This window comes from Aulonocara stuartgranti (genome assembly GCF_965226115.1).
Source record: "Aulonocara stuartgranti genome assembly, chromosome: 7".
In the NCBI taxonomy this organism is placed as follows: domain Eukaryota; kingdom Metazoa; phylum Chordata; class Actinopteri; order Cichliformes; family Cichlidae; genus Aulonocara; species Aulonocara stuartgranti.
Genome location: NC_138945.1, coordinates 24,147,438 through 24,165,304, shown reverse-complemented (window position 1 = coordinate 24,165,304; position 17,867 = coordinate 24,147,438). Strand labels below are relative to the sequence as shown.

The following is a 17,867-nucleotide window of genomic DNA, read 5'->3' as shown; positions in this document are numbered from 1 at the left end:
GCTGCTGGCCCTTTAATCTCACTGTTTGTTCACTGAACTTTCAGATTTGGCTTTGGATTTACCTCTTTCTGTGTTTTACTCAGATGGCAGTTTCTATAATCTACCAGGGGAAGTTTCCTGGGAAGGCATGACATGAGAAACACACGTCCATCTCAGTGGGACTGCACAATGAAAGCTCCATGGGGTTGGGCCATTTCTCCCCTCCTCTATAAATGTCTAAAGCTAACAGCATCCTCCTCAGATTATATAAAGGTTGTGAAGCTCCCACACTGATCTAAAGGCTGACAAGTTGTTGCCTGATCTTGTGAAACAATGGAAGAGTTGATTGAAGCCATCATCAGAGCACTCATGTTTATTGCAGGGATCCTGGGAAACAACTGGCTGGCTATATGCTCCCTGCCCAGGCACAAATCCAGCATCCGCACAAACGAGGTCCTTTTCATCAATCTGGCCATCTCCAACCTCATCACCAACTACCTGGTGGACCTGCCTGACACCATGGCAGATTTTGCTGGGCGGTGGTTCCTGGGGAAGACCTACTGTGGAGTGTTTTGCTTCTGTGCTGGCCTCTCTGAAACCAGCAGCATCTTTACAACCTTCTTCATCAGTGTTTTCTGGCACCAGAAGCTGGTCGGCTCCCTGAAACGAGGCGGCGCACCGGTGCAGATGGACAGCCTGTGTCTCGTGGGCTGTCTGCTTGCTGGGAGCTGGACGGTGGCTGTGGTCTTCAGCGTCCCACACTTCTTCTTCTTCACACTGGAGGTGGCAAATGACAGCCACGAAGATTGCATAGAGATCTTCCCTAATCCAAATGCTAGGCAAATATATGAAGCAATTTATTTAACCCTGGCTAACGCTTTACCTATGGCTGGGATTGTATTCGCCAGTGCCCAGATTGTCATCACTCTGCTTCAAAACCACCAACGTATAAGGAGTCATAACTCTGATCAAACCAAGGAGATGGTTAAAGAGGAACGAAAGAGATTTGAGAGCAAACGCAACAAGGCATCGGTCAGCATCATCTCTGGTCCAACCACCTCAAAAGATCTCAGAGATTCTACATCTACAAACCACATTTATACAGGTGTGCCTGCTCCTTCCTCTCCAAACCGACAGCCATCGGGCCATAGTCTCCACAATGCTCCCCAGAACTGCAGCGTTGGAGCTCAGCCAAATCTCTCGAGGCCCTCTCAGATACCATCTAAACCCCATCCGAACTCAAGCACTCAGGTGAGAGCGGCCAAGAGCGTGGTGGCTGTAGCCAGCGTGGTGCTGGTATGCTGGCTGACTCATTTGCTTCTGCACATTACTAACAACATCCACACTTCATCAATAGTAGTGGAGGTGTCCAGCTACATCGCAGCCTCCTACACGTGCATCATTCCCTACATCTTCCTGCACGGAGTGAAAAAACTCACTTGCTCATCCAAAAGATAAAAAGACACCCAGCTCTTTCTCTTGAGCCTCAGTGTACTCTCTTTTTACTCAGCTGTCCAACACATTATATCAAACCGCTTCACTGTTTATTCATCTGCATTTATTTATACATTTTATTTCTCCTGCACTATAAAAGGCTAGACCCAAATCGGTCAGCACACCGTTTTACAAAGAGGACAGAGGAGTCAGAACTCAGACCTATTTTAAGCAAATTTTTCGAAGGCTTTGCAATGCCCACAGTTGCCTCTAAACCTCTGAGAGAAGCACGATATCTTCAAGACCTCCTGACTATCATTTAAAGAGCAGAAAATTCAATATGACAAGTGGCCCTCACCTACTTAGAACAAGCTCTCTGGTCATTTCAGAGTGACAGAGTGTGAAGTTTCACTGTGACTGGTTGTACGCTTAACAGAAGGTACTGTCATCTTTATTGTATCTGAGATTACATCGTCACAAATAAAAGATGGCTTTTTGCTTGTACCAACAGTTTGCCATATGTTCAGTTTGCTACTTTTCAGCTATAAAAACACATATCTGACAATCATGGGTCTAAAACAATCAAATGGAAAATGTTTACACATACTCCAGGAAAACCCTGTATTTGTTCTGGCTTAGGTTTCTACAAAAACATTCAAGCATTAGGAAAACAGATGCAAACCTTCAGACATTTTCCCTCACAGACATTATGCATGGCTTACTATACTGGAGCGTGTGCAAGTATACCAACAAAAATAAACCCAACATCAGGTCAAAATCTGTTTATTTCTCATGAGGCTAAGAATCAAAACACAATTGTGTACTCCAACACACAGCTAATTGTAATTTAGCAATTACTGCCTTGTAGGGTTGATGTTTCTAAGAAAGCATGAGTGAGGGAGTCAATTAAAGATAATTATGTAAACAGTGTCACATCCACCCAAAGCAATTAAATGCCCCTTTCTGCTGATCATTTGTAGAGTTTCACACAGATATATCTCAACCAAGAACACGTGTGTGTCTAGTTCACAGACAACACCTAGTTTCTGTGTAGTGTTTTGAAAACATCCTCAAAAGTTCTGTTTTATTTCATTAAAAATGAGTTTTATTTATTTTTCTTCCAAGTGGGCCAAAGTTTGCAGAGTTAAAAAATCGTTCTGCTTTCAAAACAATCACAAAAAAAGCACTCACACACAATGGCACCGTTAAATCTAACGCCCAAGCAGACAAAACATTCATTGTAAATAATAAAATGAAATGTGTAAATGACTTGTGGCAGAAACGACGGCATTATGGCCAAGTTATGTACATAATTACAACATATAAAACTAAACTGTTTGCAGACAGGCAATAGAACAATCAAAATCATTCCCCTGTGAAGAAATGGCTTCAGTTGGGGACATTTTACCAGAAAAATCAACCATCACATAACTGCATTTCCACTATAACCAATAAGCTGTAAAATTTAAAGGGATTTCATATTTGTGATGAAAAAAGTGTCTTCTCATCTTTAGATATATGACTGTTATTTGCACACAATGCAAATAACAGTCATTCTTTCCAAGGTTGTATTTCTGCATAATGTTTAAACTAACAAAATGTATCAAATAAGTTATAAAAACCTGTCTCTCCAAGCTGCAAAACAAACTGGAGGGGAAAAAAAGAGCCAAACTCTACTTTGTAATACAAACGTCATCATCATATTGTCCTTTGCTGACAATGTAAACACACTTTAAATCAGCAGTTTTCACTTAAGGCCAACAGGGCAACACCCACAAGTCACCCGTCTCTTGACCACAGTTACATCAGTGGAGTTTCTCCAGCTTTGCCTGCAGGGACTTGAAGTTGCCGATGGTTTGTTGAAGGACAGAGTTTGGGCTCAGGGACTGCAGCTCCACGAGGTAACCGCAGATGTTGTCAAGACACACGTTAGTGAAGCGACGTCTGCAAAAAACAAAACAAAAACAACTTTGCAATGTTTGGAAATGGGATGCTTCATATAGTCTTAGTGAACTCTGACCTGAATAAATCACAGAGAAATGATCAAAGTGCAAACTAAACATCACACGTGGCCAAACGAGGTGAGGTTTTACATGTTTGTCCACGGTATCTGACTGCCTGCTGGGAGCTGGCATGATGGGCATGATCTGTTGCTTAGAAACAGCAAAAATGCATCACACTGAAGAGGGGGGGGGGGTACAAAAAACACTAGTGTGATCAAGATAAGACCTGTATTTAAAGCGTGATCATTTTGCTCCTTTTATGGAACATTTAATACATTTTCTATTTTTGGTGTAAAATTAGAAAATGTATTCACTTACTTAAAAAAAAATGTTCAGCGTCATTACTCTCTGTTACGCTTTTTAAGTACTTTCTTCCTGTGCTCACAGCATTTAAAATTTAGCTTAAGATTTTATCTAAAGTCTTGAAAATAAACCAAGATCATACTTTCCGGTGTAAATGTCTCGCCAGACTCGTCCCTGGAGAATTTATATTTTAACGTACCAACTACACATGTGCATAGCCAGCAGACTACCAGAAGGAAGACTACAGGAATGCCTGCTCGTGCATTGGATCTGCAGCTGTCCTTGTCCAAAATGGAGAATAATCTGGGCCTGAGAGGTTCTCAGTTCTGATCTTCACCCCCAATGAGTAAACAAAAGCATGCCTCTTATGACTTCTTTGTATGTAATCTCGGTTAGAGTTTCACAGGTTCATCTGTAGTACAAGAGAGATTAAGGGATTGTGTTTTAACTGCCTCTGCGCAAACTTAAACTCCCTATTCCAGTACTATTTAATATTAGTGGTTTTTATTGTATATGGTTCATTTTCATGGACTTTTAAATGGCTTTAAACAGTGTGCTTTTTTTCCTTTCAACATCTGTCCAGGGGACAAAAGTTCAACAGAGATTTAACCAACACTGGCACATGTACAGTAATGTTGATGAATGTGTATCGTCTCTAAAAGAAATAAAATAATCAGCTTACACACTGACTGATGGCAACAGTTGTGATAGTAATGCTCACTGGGGACCTTAGGTTAATGCTGTGAACACTACCGCAGCCACTACAGGCCAGGAGCTGAACAGACCGTAATTACCTGTCATAAGTTGGTACCCTGCTGGGGTCTTCTACATATCCTGAGAGAAGTACATGGATACACTCCACTAAATGAAGCGGTTTCCTCAGACGTTGCCAGCAAGGATCCTATGAAAAATTTAGAAACAAACAAAGGGTTGGTTTTTTTGATTCATTGAGATAGGTGGATCATTACTGAACAGACTAAAAGAAAGTTCAGCTTAAAAAGTCACAGGGTACTGCATGTACCCGAGTTTTGAAGAGCTGGTCATAGACTTCCAACAGACGTGGCAACTGCACTCCAATCTCCTGCATAGTGGATGTAACGAATCCCACATCCCAGTTGAGCCGGCAAACCTCCTGCTCCAGGAACTTTACTAGAAACTCTGCAATCACAGGACACATCAGCTCCTTAGCATCGCATACTCAGCAATATGTTCACTCCCGGGTACGTAATTGATTATGTGCATGCATGCAAGTACCGATGATTTATATAAAATTAATAAATGCCTCCATAGGCATGACAAGCTTGAACATGCTGGTTATAAAAAGGAGGATAATTAAACAATTGCCTTAATCACCAACATGACCCTACAGACCTGCACACCAGAGACATGCTGACATAAATGATGCTAAAGGGAACTCCAATTATATTACTGTTGACAAAATTTTAAAGTGCAAGCTGGCAAATTTTAATCAGACTAAAACTCAATGTAATTACAGCTTACCCAAAGGGAAATATCTCGGTGTTCCAGCATAAATCTTTCCAAGCGATACCAGCTTCAGATTAAGAGACCTCATTCTATCTACTGGACTCATGGCCACAGTATCTTCCAGTTCTGAAAGAGAGAAGAGGTATAAGTGAGATATAAAGCATGCAAAAAAATACATAAATATAAAGCAGAAAGGGTGTGTGTGGGTGTGAGAGAGAGGGGGGGGGGGTGTCCCAGGTTGCATTTTTGCAGGATCTTGACATTTCGCTCACCTTTCTCCAAAATCTCCTGCCACAGCGAGTGCACCAGGATCGGGTCAGAGTGTCCAGCGCAGTGAATGATGGCCAGTTTGCATTCAGACAATTTGAAATGATCGGCAAACTCTCCATAGAGCTATGCAACAAAAACAGTTCCACAAACAAATTTCTATTCACTGTAAAAACAAAACTCTTTATCCATCACCTTTAAATTAAGGCTAGCGTGTTAAAATACTCCTAAAAACACTCTTCTCTGTTCCACAGTTGCACGTTACCTTTGTGATGTCCATTAGTTCCGAGTCCAACTGAGAGATGACATTTTTCACAGAGGGATGATGGGAGTACTGTCTGATCAAGGTTTCCTGTATCTGTACTTGGATACGCACAAGCTATGGCAGACAGGAAGTAGACAGAGCGTGAGCAGAATGTGCTGAATTTCAGGCTAGGATTTCTTTCACTGTAAGCGTTACAACGTCAGGGTTACCTCCATCTTCTCCTCCAGCTCATGGAGGAACTCTCCGTCAGATGCCTGAGCTGAGATAGAGGATGAACTCTTCGCAGACAGGATGGCTCGAGCGATGTACTCCAAACGCTGCTTCAGTGAGATCTCCGTGCTACATGATCAGAGTGCAAACATCAAGGTACTTTTTCTAAATTGTTTTTTAATAAGTTGAATATAACGTATACACTTGGTGAAGGAGTCAGTGTTGGAGGTGGCCAATTTTCCATGTAAATGTGTTGCATGTTGTGGCGTTGGCATTGTACTGCTGTGTCCGAACCTGTGCATGTCGGCGAGGCGGGCCAGTACGTGGGCAGCTTTGCCAAAGTTACGATTCTTCTCGTAGTAGCGCCACAGGAGGTCCATATTATGAACTTTACTCTGGTCCTGCTTGATCATATGCATCAGATGTTCTTCCAAGTATGGAGAATTCACCTGGACCGCAGAGCACAGGGACAAACACGGGTATCATATACTGGTGTGCAATCACCATGACAATGCCAAAAGGCATCTTCAATTTGTTCATACACAAATGTGTGGAGGTGTAAAAAATAAAACTGCAAGAATCAGAGTAAAACAACACTGAATATGCAGTAAAATGTTAGATTTAAACATTTTTCTATTCATTTTTTTATTATTTTAGGGGAGTTTTTACGTCAAGTGAAAGACATTTTAGGAATCAAACATTTTTTATTTTTTTAAAAAAAATGTAGTTTCAACTTGCCTTGATAAGTATTTAAATCGGTTTTAATTCTCCTAGTTTTTTTACACACCAGTTGATTTTTATACATCTTCATTTATATATTTTTTTCATAAAACAATTTCTTTGAATGAAATTGAGGTGCAAAAGCTTTGGATGAATCAATAAAAAGGAGATGTGAAACATTCATGAATAAATAGAAAGGTCATTTGGGAAAGCAAATAAATGAGGAGCTTTATTTAAAAATCTAAATAATAATCTACAAACAAATTAAAACTAGAAATTAATTCATTACTTGATTAATTTGAATTTAAAGAAACTATTTTTTCCTTTCATTTGTTCTCTTATAAATTTCAGATTTTCTCAGCACCTGTCTTCCATGTATATTAGCTGTTATGTTTGGGGCAATAAAATCTGGTTGAAAATAGAATCTAAACCATGGGTGGGCAACTCCAGGCCTCGAGGGCCGGTGTCCCAGCAGGTTTTAGATGTGTCCTTGAACCAACACAGCTGATTTAAATGGCTAAATTAGCTCCTGAGGTTCTCCAGAGGCCTGGTAATGAACTAATCATGTGATTCAGGTGTGTTGACCCAAGGTGAGATCTAAAACCTGCAGGACACCGGCCCTCGAGGCCTGGAATTGCCCACCCCTGATCTAAACTGATGTAAGAACCGATGTCTGCCAACTAAAAAGAGAAAGAAAAATGAAAAGGTAAAACAAGCTTTACTGAAACAAAACATTTACGAGCAAGCAGACAGTACCTCGAGCAGCTTGTCAGTCAGGTCGGCCTGAATCAGCCAGTTGTAGAGCGCGATGTGAAACAGCTCGTCCTGAGACCTCTGGGCCAAACCCAGCATCTGCTCAAACTACACAGGAACAGATTTTTATTAGAAATGAAGATGATACACAGTGCAGCAGAAAGAAATGAGAGAAACTCCTACTCACATGAGCTGTCGCTTCCTCATTGCTGAGCATGTTGGGGTCAGAGGTCATGACAGGAGGACCGGGCTGTTTAGGGACACTGGGGGACTGTGGGGCAGCTTTGCTCTGGTTCACCAGCTCCTGCATGGTGTCTGTGATGCACTTATAACATGAAAGTCTGGAGGTTTAAAAAGCAAAGATAAAGAACGGTGATGACTACATCTCTGATGTGGGTGATTTGTTTAAGGCTTCTTCTACCTTTCCTGGAAGGCCTGCTGTCCCACTCTGTCCTGCTCAGGTTCTCCATTCTTGTAGAAATGAGGCCCTAGCCTCTGTGGATCCTTCTTCTCTGCCGCAGTGAGACACAACTCCAGGATTCCCTCGTAGAAACGCACTGAGAAGATAAGCAGCGTTAGAAAATAAATCTCACGAACAGTGTATATATATATATATATATATATATATATATATATATATATATAAACAGAGATAGTGGAGATGTCTTGCATCTCCTTACCCTGTCTGTACTGGGAGCAAACAAGTGGGAGGTCTGTGTGCTGGCTGATCTGTTGGTAGAGCCGTAAAGACTCTCTCAGTGTTCTCTCTTTATCTGCTTTATTCTGGATCTGCTTGGAGCTCTGCAGCAACTCATTAGCCTGAGTGGGGGACAAGAGCAAATTCAGTGCTGAGACACATGAATCGATGTGGATAAATCAATAACCTCTTAGTACAAGACCTCATTGCCTTAAAAAATACCATGATTATAAGAAATGTGAAAACAAGACGCACACATCAATAAAGTAAGAATGTGATACCCCTGAAGCAGCAATAATTGTAACTATACTTAACACAGAGGTGGAAAAAAAAGGTGTGTGTACGAACCTTGGAGCAAACGCTGTCATCGCTGCTGTACAGCAGCGGACAGATGTCGCGCAGGTGATTGCTGATAGCATCCACGGAGGCGTTATCTTTGATATAGACATTAATGAGTCCTGTGATGAGCGCTCCAGATAACTCCTTGCCCCTTATCACAACATCTTTAAAACTTGCTCCCTTCATCTGCTCTTGAAACTCCTGCAAATAACAAGAAATGGCAGAATGACAAAGGAGCACTCCAAAAACAACGGGGAGCTTCAATTGAATACCAGGTTTTACTGCAGGGGTATGAGCATCTGTTTGCAGTGCACATATGCACCTTTGGCAGCTCAGACATAATGAGGCTGAACTGATGATCACAGAGAAGCTTCCAGAGGGCCAGAGTCTGATATGAGCGATGCACTAACTGCTGGATGGCCTGCAGGGACACTTTCTCATAGACTTGAGCCTTGGCTGGAAACGGAAATGACAAAGGAAAAAAAAAAAAACTTACACTGTGTTTCCTTTCCCATATTTATATATAGTGTAATAAAAAAAATATTCAGGGGAAAAAATGAAGCCTGTATTCATGACTCACTGTGATATTTCCTCTGGAGTTCCTGCTGAACCTGCTGAGAGCTGGCTCCATCAGGACGCATGAATCCCAGCAGCCTTTGCTGCAGGTTGGCAGGGGAGCTGAAGATAAGAGGAAACAACACAGATGTTATACAAGAGAGATAGGAAACAAGAGTCTGTTGAAGTATATTTTTATCTTTTTAGCATCTACAGATCCTGTTTTGTGCATTAACATCAAAAAGGAAAGTGTTTTGGTTTTTTGAGGGTTTTGAACAGAAGCTAGTTTGAGGGGACGTCTCATCTAAACAGAACTTCATTTGATACCTTTTTCAGTCCTTAATCACCTGAGCTGAACTGTTCTCCGCAGACTAAAACATTCAGCAAAGTTAAACCATCTGTTCATATCCCAGCTGGTGTTACATCATGTATTCTGCTCACTGAACTGAAGGAAATCTTTAATTCTTTTTACATTTATATTATTCTACTCCTTTAATTTGAAGGCAATGTTGCAAAAGATCTAACAACTTTCTGAGGTATCAATACAGCTATTAACTCAAAATAAGAATAAACAAATCTGTAAGGAGCTTCACCTTGCAGCACCGAGAGAGGAGGGACTGAACTGAGAGTTTTTATCCAGAAACTCCTGCAAGCCGCAGAGCTCGTGAAGGACTGACTCCACATCAAATGAATTAACACTGCTTTCCAACTGTGGGGGTAAAGGATGAAAGCTAGTGTTAATTATTAACAACATGTAAGAGATAGGAATAGTTTTATTTACTTAGCGCCATTCAAAATAAAAATCACAAGGAGCTTCACATCAAATAAAAACCACAAAAGAAGGACAATAAGGACAAATAAAATGCTAAATGAATCCACTGAGCTCACAGATTGAATTCTAAACTTGATTGGGAGCAATGAGATCAGTAGAGGTATGACATGGGAACGTTTGGGAGGATCTTCTGTAGATCATCCAAACTGCAGACGATCTACCTGCCTCAGTAAAAGCTCGTTAAAGAGTCAATTACAGGACAGATTTAGAAATAAAACTAATATTTCTCAGCTGACGAAAGCAAGAACAAACCAGGTCCTTAACATGCAAATCCAGTGGCAAGCACCAATCAAGTGTCAAAGACAAGATCTCTAATAAAAGGAAAGCTAATCCAGATTTCGAATGAACCAGGGGGACGGGCTGACAGGGGCACAAATTTTATTTCCATTCAACCGGAGAAAATCATCTTGACATCCAAGATTTTTTTTACAATCCAAACAATTCTGCTGTGAGTAAATGTAACTGTAATGTTACTTACAATACTGACAGTCTGATTCCCTTTGCTGATAGTTTTCTCGACAGCAAGGCTGCCATCCCAAATATTTCTGTTCAGAGTCAGCAGGAAAACAGGAGAGGAAGACATGTGACTCAGCAGTTTAAGGACAACATCAACACACATCAGCAACCAAAGCTTTGAATCAGAGGCTGAGTATTTAAGCTGTGACCCAGAAAAATGTGACAAATGATGACAGGCTTTACTAACCCGAGAATGCGTGCAAAGTAGATGCAAATGCCGTTGTGCTTCCCGGAGAAAATCACCTCAGGGCCAGCTGACATAGGTGTGATGGGGGCAGAGCCAGACTGCATTGATGCAAAGGGTGTGGCCAGTGCTGGGGGTATAATACCTGAAGGGGGCATTAATAATGCACGATGGTAAATATTATAGTTAGCGATTAAAATGATTGTTTTCTTCACGTACAGATCTTGTTTTGCATGATTTGGTCACATCCCACCAGCCAGGTGGACACAGCAAAATGTTTGTTCATTTACCCGGTGCTGGAGAGCTCATCACAGGCCCAACAGTACTGGGTGACGCCAAGGCTGCAGGAAATCTCATCTGTGCTTCTCCTCCATATCTGATCAAAATAGTAAAAAACAGCACTGACTTTAGTTTGTGCACACTGTGAACGACTGGAAATATTTACATATATCAAACCATTAACTGACCTGAAGAAGGCTCTGGTAGCCCATTGTGAAACCTCTCTGTCGCAAGCAGCACTGGAGCAAGCGAGGATTAAGGCTGTGGCACAAGCCTGCTCCTCCTGTACAGAAAACAGTAATGATTCAAAAATATGTTGCATGTGATGAAGGTGTCTGTGTGTCACAAAGGCTGCTAGCTAGTCACATGCATAGGCTTACTGCTACATGGTATGATAAGGGGATTATAAAACATTACACAGTGATTGTCATTGTGATTTTACCCGGTGGAGCTTGAAGAAGCGTTCAATTTCTTCACTTTCCCCTCCAGCACAGCTCACCAGGAGGTGACGGAGCTGATCTACTGGTCTCAGCTTTTGAAAAATATGACTCCCCTGAAGGAGATTTGACACTTTTAGTTGTACAGTTATGATAATGTCTTGTCACACTGTAACAAGATTAAGTTTACGTATGCAACATGAAGCATCATGACAACAATTTTAACCTTTGCAGAGAGGAGGACAAACTTCTGTGGAGGGATGTTGTGCTGCTGGACCACCACAGGAGAACTGGTGATGGGGATATGGTCCTTGTTCAGCGGAGTAAAAAAATTGGCCGGTCGCTCCTCATTAATGGCACAAAGAGCCCAAGAGTGTCCATCTACATTAGACATCATCTGCAATGCAACATGTGCAGCGAACATGACAGATAAACTGATCAGTATCTAACAAAGTGCCAAAGAAAGGGAAAACATACATTTAATTTATTCATTGCATGACTTTTTTTGTGCTAACCTGCGTCTCCATTAAGGGCTTCTTGAATGGAAAGGAGTCGTGATTGATGCACCACAGAATGTCACTGTCCTCTGTCTCAGAAGCAGCCATAAGAAGAACACCTGATAGATTTCAAATGTATTAAAGACAGATGTGGTTCCTTGCCAACGAAGCCCCGGTACGTTACTGAACGAACAAATAAATGATTCAGGATCTGAGTGCCATTTGCTTATTACCTTTGCTGTGTAGTGCCTTATGTACTTTGGAGGGTTTCTGGAGGGTAGAGGAGGCAGAAAAACCTGGAGGAAGGCGAACGTGTACCATAGCTAGTAGGCTAGGTCGCACTGCAACGTTCTTCTGGTGCGGAGGTGCAAAAGGTGTAGTGCTGAAGTAGAGACGCACACCTGCAGAAACACAGTATCAGTACAGACCGATACATAATGCACGTATTCTAGTATTTCATCTCATACTGATTAATATTTCATAACATACCTGCGTGGGTGACGGCAAGAAGATGGCAATCTGAGGACTCTGATCTGTCAATCACAGAGATCTGTACGATGGGTTTGAAGACCGAACGATCTATTGTCCTGAAAATGGAAAAACTGAATTTTTCAAATAGGCAGAGAAAAAAAAGAAATACTCTCCTCTGAGCGGATAACAACACAAAAAGAAGCTTGATTGATGTTTATTAAACTAAAACATGCCTCGCAATGTTTCCAGCAGCCGCAACAATTGAACTCTGTGACATTGTTGCCACGCGACTCATTCCTTGCCCGTCAGCACCCAGGTCATACACCTGAAAAATATGAAAGTATTTCATTATTTAAAACGACAGGTGATTACTGCACATTTATTGCTTTCCGGGCCGATCAGAAAGATATGTACGCACAAAATGTGCCTCATACCTGAAGGACACCTTTTTCTGAGCGTGTGAAAAGTGTGTTACGAGAGTTATCTATTGCAATCTGCACAATGGGATCTGTGGAGAGAAGCAACAAAATGTTCCAGTCAGCTTTAATCAGGCAGATATATTTCACTCCACCTGGAAACGTGAACCTGCTCCTTACCATCTTCAGAGAAGGAGAACTGAAGAACAGAAGGGATTAGGAAGGACAGAGAGCTCTTAGAGTGGTTGATTTTTCTGCAGCGTTGGCTCAGCCAGCCTGCCTCAGCCTGGTAAGCGATCTCATAGAGGCAGCCGTCCTTCCCCGCCATAAAGATGCGTCCCAGATCTGTGGAGGTGATGGATAGGATGTAGGTGTTGTCTGTGGGGATTGAGAACAGAGGGTCTGGTAGCAGCTGCATCCCACCAGACATGCTGTCATTCAACCCTGAAACAAGAGAGAGACACAAATATGACCCAGATAAACCAGCGTAAGCACATCATGATATCATAGGCACTACTCCCATTACCCAACTCTGACATCCATACAAATATCCTCACACCGATTCTTAAAAGTGTGCTTGTCTGGCATTTGTTGTTATATAGCTGACAATGTAAATGGTAACAAACTGAATACATGCCTTTAAAACAGCTGGATATAATTTAATGTACTGCTGCTTAATACCAGGGTTGCTGCAGGATTTGAGATGGAATGTGTAACTATTAATGTTAAAAGGAAAACCTTTTCTTTTACCTACAAAATATTACAAAAATTCTGATGAGGAATCACTTACCAGCTTGACCTTTGGGGAAACTGAGCCCAAGGATGACCACGTCCACAGAAGTGGCCAATACTAAGAGGTAGTGAATGTGTGGCTGTAAAATCCCTGAGAAAAGAAAAACAGAACCCATAAGAATTACTCAAACAAAAGATGACAAATGCTTTGCGAGTGCCTAGGCGTACCTTGTTTTGGTTTTACTAGGCCGACTGCCAAAATAGTTTCAATCAGGCCATCAAAATAGGCCACGTCTCCTCTGCAAGGAATAAAAAAAGAGAAAAAAAAATGCCTCAACTCCTGGTTTTATCATCAATAAAGACTCTCAACAAAAATATTATTACTAATAATATTAGCAGAGTTTGTGCACTCGACTTGGTTTGTAAAAGTCAGTCAGTCCTGTTTTATCCAAGAGGTACGCACCCATCTTCGTAATTCCACATAAAGATGTCATTGTCGATTGTAAGCCACGCTCGAGAAATTTCAGGGAAAACTCCCATCATGCAGTTGAACTGCATGTCTACAAGTTGGTTAAGCTGAAACTCGTATTACTTGTGGAACAAACACAAGTGCAATGAACATATTTTCTACTCGATATGTCAGATGAAAATCATTGCATTTGTTTTTCCTGAATGAACGAAAGGATACGGCTGAATTGCTCCACGAGCTCAGGTGGCAGAGGGACTCGGCGGACTGCACTGAGCTCTGGCAGGTTAGGCACACTGAGTAAACCAGGCCCCTGGAGTGGGTAGTCCATATCTGACACCCCGGAGAGGGACGGCATATCTGTGAAGAACAACAGGAAGTCTGTTTATAGTATTAAGTTTTTCTCCATCACTGTAAAATAAGGTAAGCAATATAGTTGTTGAAATATATAAAGATGTTACACTGAAAGGTGTTAAGACAATAATTCATTCTATATCAACTGACCAAATGCATCAAGCTTGGCCGTCTCTGGTTTTCCTGAAGAAAATTCCAGGACTACACTTCCAAATAAGGAAGCTGACAGGCTTTAGCTTTTAGCCTAGTGCATGACACTCACATTGTGAAATTTAAGCTCTCTTAAATACCATCTGTAAAAATATATATTTTTTAAAAGTCATGCTGAGAAAGTGAGGCTGAAGTTATAAACAAAGACACCAAATCTTTGCAAAAAAAAGAAAAAAGAAGAAGAAGTAACAATTAAGTTGTTACGGTGATGTTTTGGCGGGTTTTCTGGGGGGGCGGGTCTGGAATATCAACGAACCATTCATCTGATATGAGTAATTTGGTAGTACAGAAAACACCTCATATACGGAAATCTGTGTTCCAAAAACTATTAAAATTTTCATCAAAATTCACGCTGTCAGAAATATATGTTGAACTTCAGCTACACTTTTGAAATTCCATATTCCTTCAGGCCTAAAATATTTGAACGACTACTTAGCTACTAGGAGAACTACCTACAATATATGAAAATGGCTCCACAGAAAATGGTGTCTTAAAAATGCCCCCTAAACACAAAAACAAACTGATAATAAGGAGCGCAGTTAGCACTGTTGTCTCACAGCAAGAAGGCACCGGGTTCAAATCCAGTGTGGCGTTTGCATGTTCTCCCAGTGTCCCCTGGTACTCCAGCTTCCTCCCACAGTCCAAAGACATGCATGGGGTTAGGTTAATAGGTGATTGCCTAAACTTCTAAAGGTGTAAATGTGAGAGTTAATGGTTGCCTGTCACTATCTGCTAGCCCTTCAACAGACTGGAAACATGTCAAAGGTGTACCCTGGCTTTCGAATTTTTGTCAGGAAAATCAGAGATGGTTAGGCTGAGAATTTTATCCAAAACTTGGTCAAGTGATATGAAATAATTCCAATGTGAACTTTGCATTTCCCTTATCTATCTTTTTAACTACTGAGCAACAGAATAATTTAGCCCCTTAAAATAAAATACCATGATGCAAGCGTAACATAGAGATGCTTCATTTGCTTATAAATCTGTGGAGCAGATTTCGCTTTCCTCCTTTTACAGTTAAATAAAATAATAATAATAACCAAACAAAAAAAGAATCACATATGGAGAATACATTCTTACAATGAGATGATCTACGGGAGTTTAACCAAATATTTTGATAAAGCTTTTTGCCTTAAATCATTTAATTAAAAAAAAAAACCCTAAGTGCTAAACCTTCACATTTTCATGCTTTTCAACACATCACCCTGAACTTTTTAAACTGTCTCTCTTCACCCAAACACATCCATATTTCCCACAGTCACTCCTGAAATCTGTATTTTACACACACATGAGCAACAACTGCTGCTCAGATCCTCTGTAGGAAAGTTTTGTCCAAAACCTCCTGCAACATTTGCTTTCACCGACATTATCCATCCCAGTTTTTCCTCTACTCTTAGTGTTGCATGAGCTGTAAACAAACAGCTATCATTAGGTCTTTCCTTCGCCTTAGCTTACTGTGTGAGGGGACTCCGAGCAGTTCTGACAGGTCGGGAAAGCATCGGTCATCCTGCAGGTGTCTGTCGATGAGCCGTGAGGAGTTCTCCAGGGCTTCAGCGAGCGCAGCGGCGGGGCTGCTGGGTCCAGCGGGGGACGGCATGGCTGGGCAACCACCGCTCACCTATCCTATCTGCACAAAAAGCAGTTCACAATTAATCGACTGCACAATTTGGCCAGATGCCCTCCGTAAATACCCGAGAGAAATAATCAAGCGATACACCAAAAACTTTAACTTTTTTTTTTTCCAGTTGCTGCTAGCTAATGTTAGCTAGTTGACAGAACACCGGTTAGCTTTCTGCTGCCACTAAGAACCTATTATTTAGCATACAGCTAACTGCCAGCTAAGAGTGAAATAAAGCATTTAAAAGTGCGGTCATTGCTTTACCCAAATGAAACGATTCCGCGTGTTTCTGGTGTGTTAGGTCAACGAGTTGAGTTGATCAGTTGAGCAGCAAAATTCAAAGAATTACCCCCAATACACATATACAGCTAGCAGCCCGCCAACCTCATGCACAGGAGTAGAGAAAGGGTTATTTCCGGTGTAACTTCTTCTTCGTCTCCTTCAGAGTGTGTTGTACTGCCATCCACCAAAGATACACAAGAAGAGCTGTAAAATATTCCGCAAAATAACCACTTAAACCATTGAAAGACGTGCTGTATTCTGTTTCATCTGCAGTGCTGTTTCAATTAACGATGTTTTCAAATCTACGTATTCAATTGTTCTTGTAAATTTGATTTTTTTTTTAAACGTGAGACGCTCATTCTACAAAGGTCAGCAGTTTTAGTTTCTCAAGCAGAAACGCAACTTTTATGTTTTATTATGCATTCAAAAAAGGTTTGCAATCAAAAATTAAACCTTCGAGTGTAACATAATGTTTTATTGCAAAAAATAGTGATTAATTATGAATATGTGTAATGTGTGCTGAATCTCATGATACAACGATAAACTAATGACAGATACTAAGTATGGTTTTATTTCAAACAGATCAACATCACTGGCATTATTAAACTAAACACGTCACAAACTCCCTAGACAAAACAAACAAACAAAAAAAAAACCCAGTGTGTTTGGGCTATCAAGAAAGGCGTTTTATACAATAGATCATGATATTTTAATAACAAATAATTGATTCAGTGGCATTACGGTGTAGTTTTAAATTTGGTTGGGAGTTAGTTAAGAAACAAACAATAGTTTGTGAAGTTAAATGATTGTTACTCCGTATGTATGGACATTGCTTGTGGCCTCCCCCAGGGGTCAGTGTTGGGCCCCAATTGTTGTTCAAAAGTTACACAGTACATCAATGTGAGGTGTCCACCGTGTTAAAAATGCTAGTTTTTGTTGATGACACTAATATGTTCTTCTCTTGTATTGATTTGTAATATGTACTGGATGAGATGATGATAAATATTTGATCTGAAGATCTGGCTTGATAAAAACAAATTATCATTCAATTTGATCAAAACTAAATTAATTTGATTTGGAAATAGTAGATTCAATACAAATGTAAAGATTCAGAAAAATTGGGCTGATTGTAAGAGTCAAAAACAGATTGCTTGGGATAACAATGTTATTGTACAGTACGATCTACTGTACAATATAAAGCGCCTTGAGGCGACTGCTGTTGTGATTTGGCGCTATATAAATAAAATTGAATTGAATTGAATTGACACATGGCATGTATCTCATGCATGGATTTTGTGGGATTTTCCCACACAACCATCTCTAGGGTTTACAGAGAATGGTCCAAAAAAGACAAAAAAAATCCAGCAAGCGGCAGTTCTCGGGGCAAAAATGCCTTGTTGATCCCAGAGGTCAGATGACAGGCTAGACTGCTTTGAGTCGAAAACAAGGCAACAGTCACCGTAATAGCAACTCCTTACAACCAAGCTGTGCAGAAGAAGATCTCTGAATTCACTGAAATCTGAAGCAGATGAACAGTGGCAGAAGATCACACCAGGTGCCACT

The 17,867-nt window shown here is 40.9% G+C and overlaps 2 protein-coding genes across 2 annotated transcripts; one reads left to right on the top strand and one right to left on the bottom strand.

The window, feature by feature from the left end:
- Positions 1-312: 312 nt before the first annotated feature.
- ora5 (olfactory receptor class A related 5) lies at positions 313-1,747 on the top strand (the record flags this gene model as incomplete). Its single annotated transcript, XM_082542601.1, has 1 exon — positions 313-1,747. The coding sequence occupies one exon, from the start codon at positions 313-315 to the stop codon at positions 1,435-1,437; it is 1,125 nt and encodes a 374-aa protein (XP_082398727.1). The 3' UTR covers positions 1,438-1,747.
- Positions 1,748-2,180: 433 nt separating this feature from the next.
- nup155 (nucleoporin 155) lies at positions 2,181-16,456 on the bottom strand. Its single transcript, XM_082538239.1, has 34 exons — positions 16,287-16,456; positions 15,860-16,031; positions 14,063-14,200; positions 13,838-13,934; positions 13,603-13,673; positions 13,433-13,525; positions 12,823-13,086; positions 12,661-12,734; positions 12,460-12,551; positions 12,245-12,342; positions 11,989-12,156; positions 11,774-11,874; positions 11,485-11,655; positions 11,264-11,374; positions 11,010-11,104; positions 10,833-10,918; positions 10,546-10,687; positions 10,321-10,387; positions 9,604-9,719; positions 9,036-9,133; positions 8,778-8,911; positions 8,465-8,656; positions 8,100-8,238; positions 7,841-7,976; positions 7,607-7,760; positions 7,423-7,527; positions 6,241-6,395; positions 5,946-6,075; positions 5,737-5,850; positions 5,477-5,597; positions 5,220-5,330; positions 4,741-4,877; positions 4,514-4,620; positions 2,181-3,357 (listed from the first exon to the last, which is right to left on the bottom strand). The coding sequence occupies exons 2-34, from the start codon at positions 15,999-16,001 to the stop codon at positions 3,219-3,221; spliced, it is 4,098 nt and encodes a 1,365-aa protein (XP_082394365.1). The 5' UTR covers positions 16,002-16,031; positions 16,287-16,456; the 3' UTR covers positions 2,181-3,218.
- Positions 16,457-17,867: the final 1,411 nt, after the last annotated feature.

Bases quoted from the DNA above. Each gene is read 5' to 3' on its own strand.
- nup155 (XM_082538239.1), bottom strand. From the start codon at position 16,001: ATGCCGTCCCCCGCTGGACCCAGCAGCCCCGCCGCTGCGCTCGCTGAA. The intron at 7,977-8,099 runs GTAAGGAGATGC...TTATCTTCTCAG, and splicing joins TTGCTCCCAGTACAGACAGG to TGCGTTTCTACGAGGGAATC. The intron at 7,761-7,840 runs GTAGAAGAAGCC...TTAAACCTCCAG, and splicing joins CAGCAGGCCTTCCAGGAAAG to ACTTTCATGTTATAAGTGCA.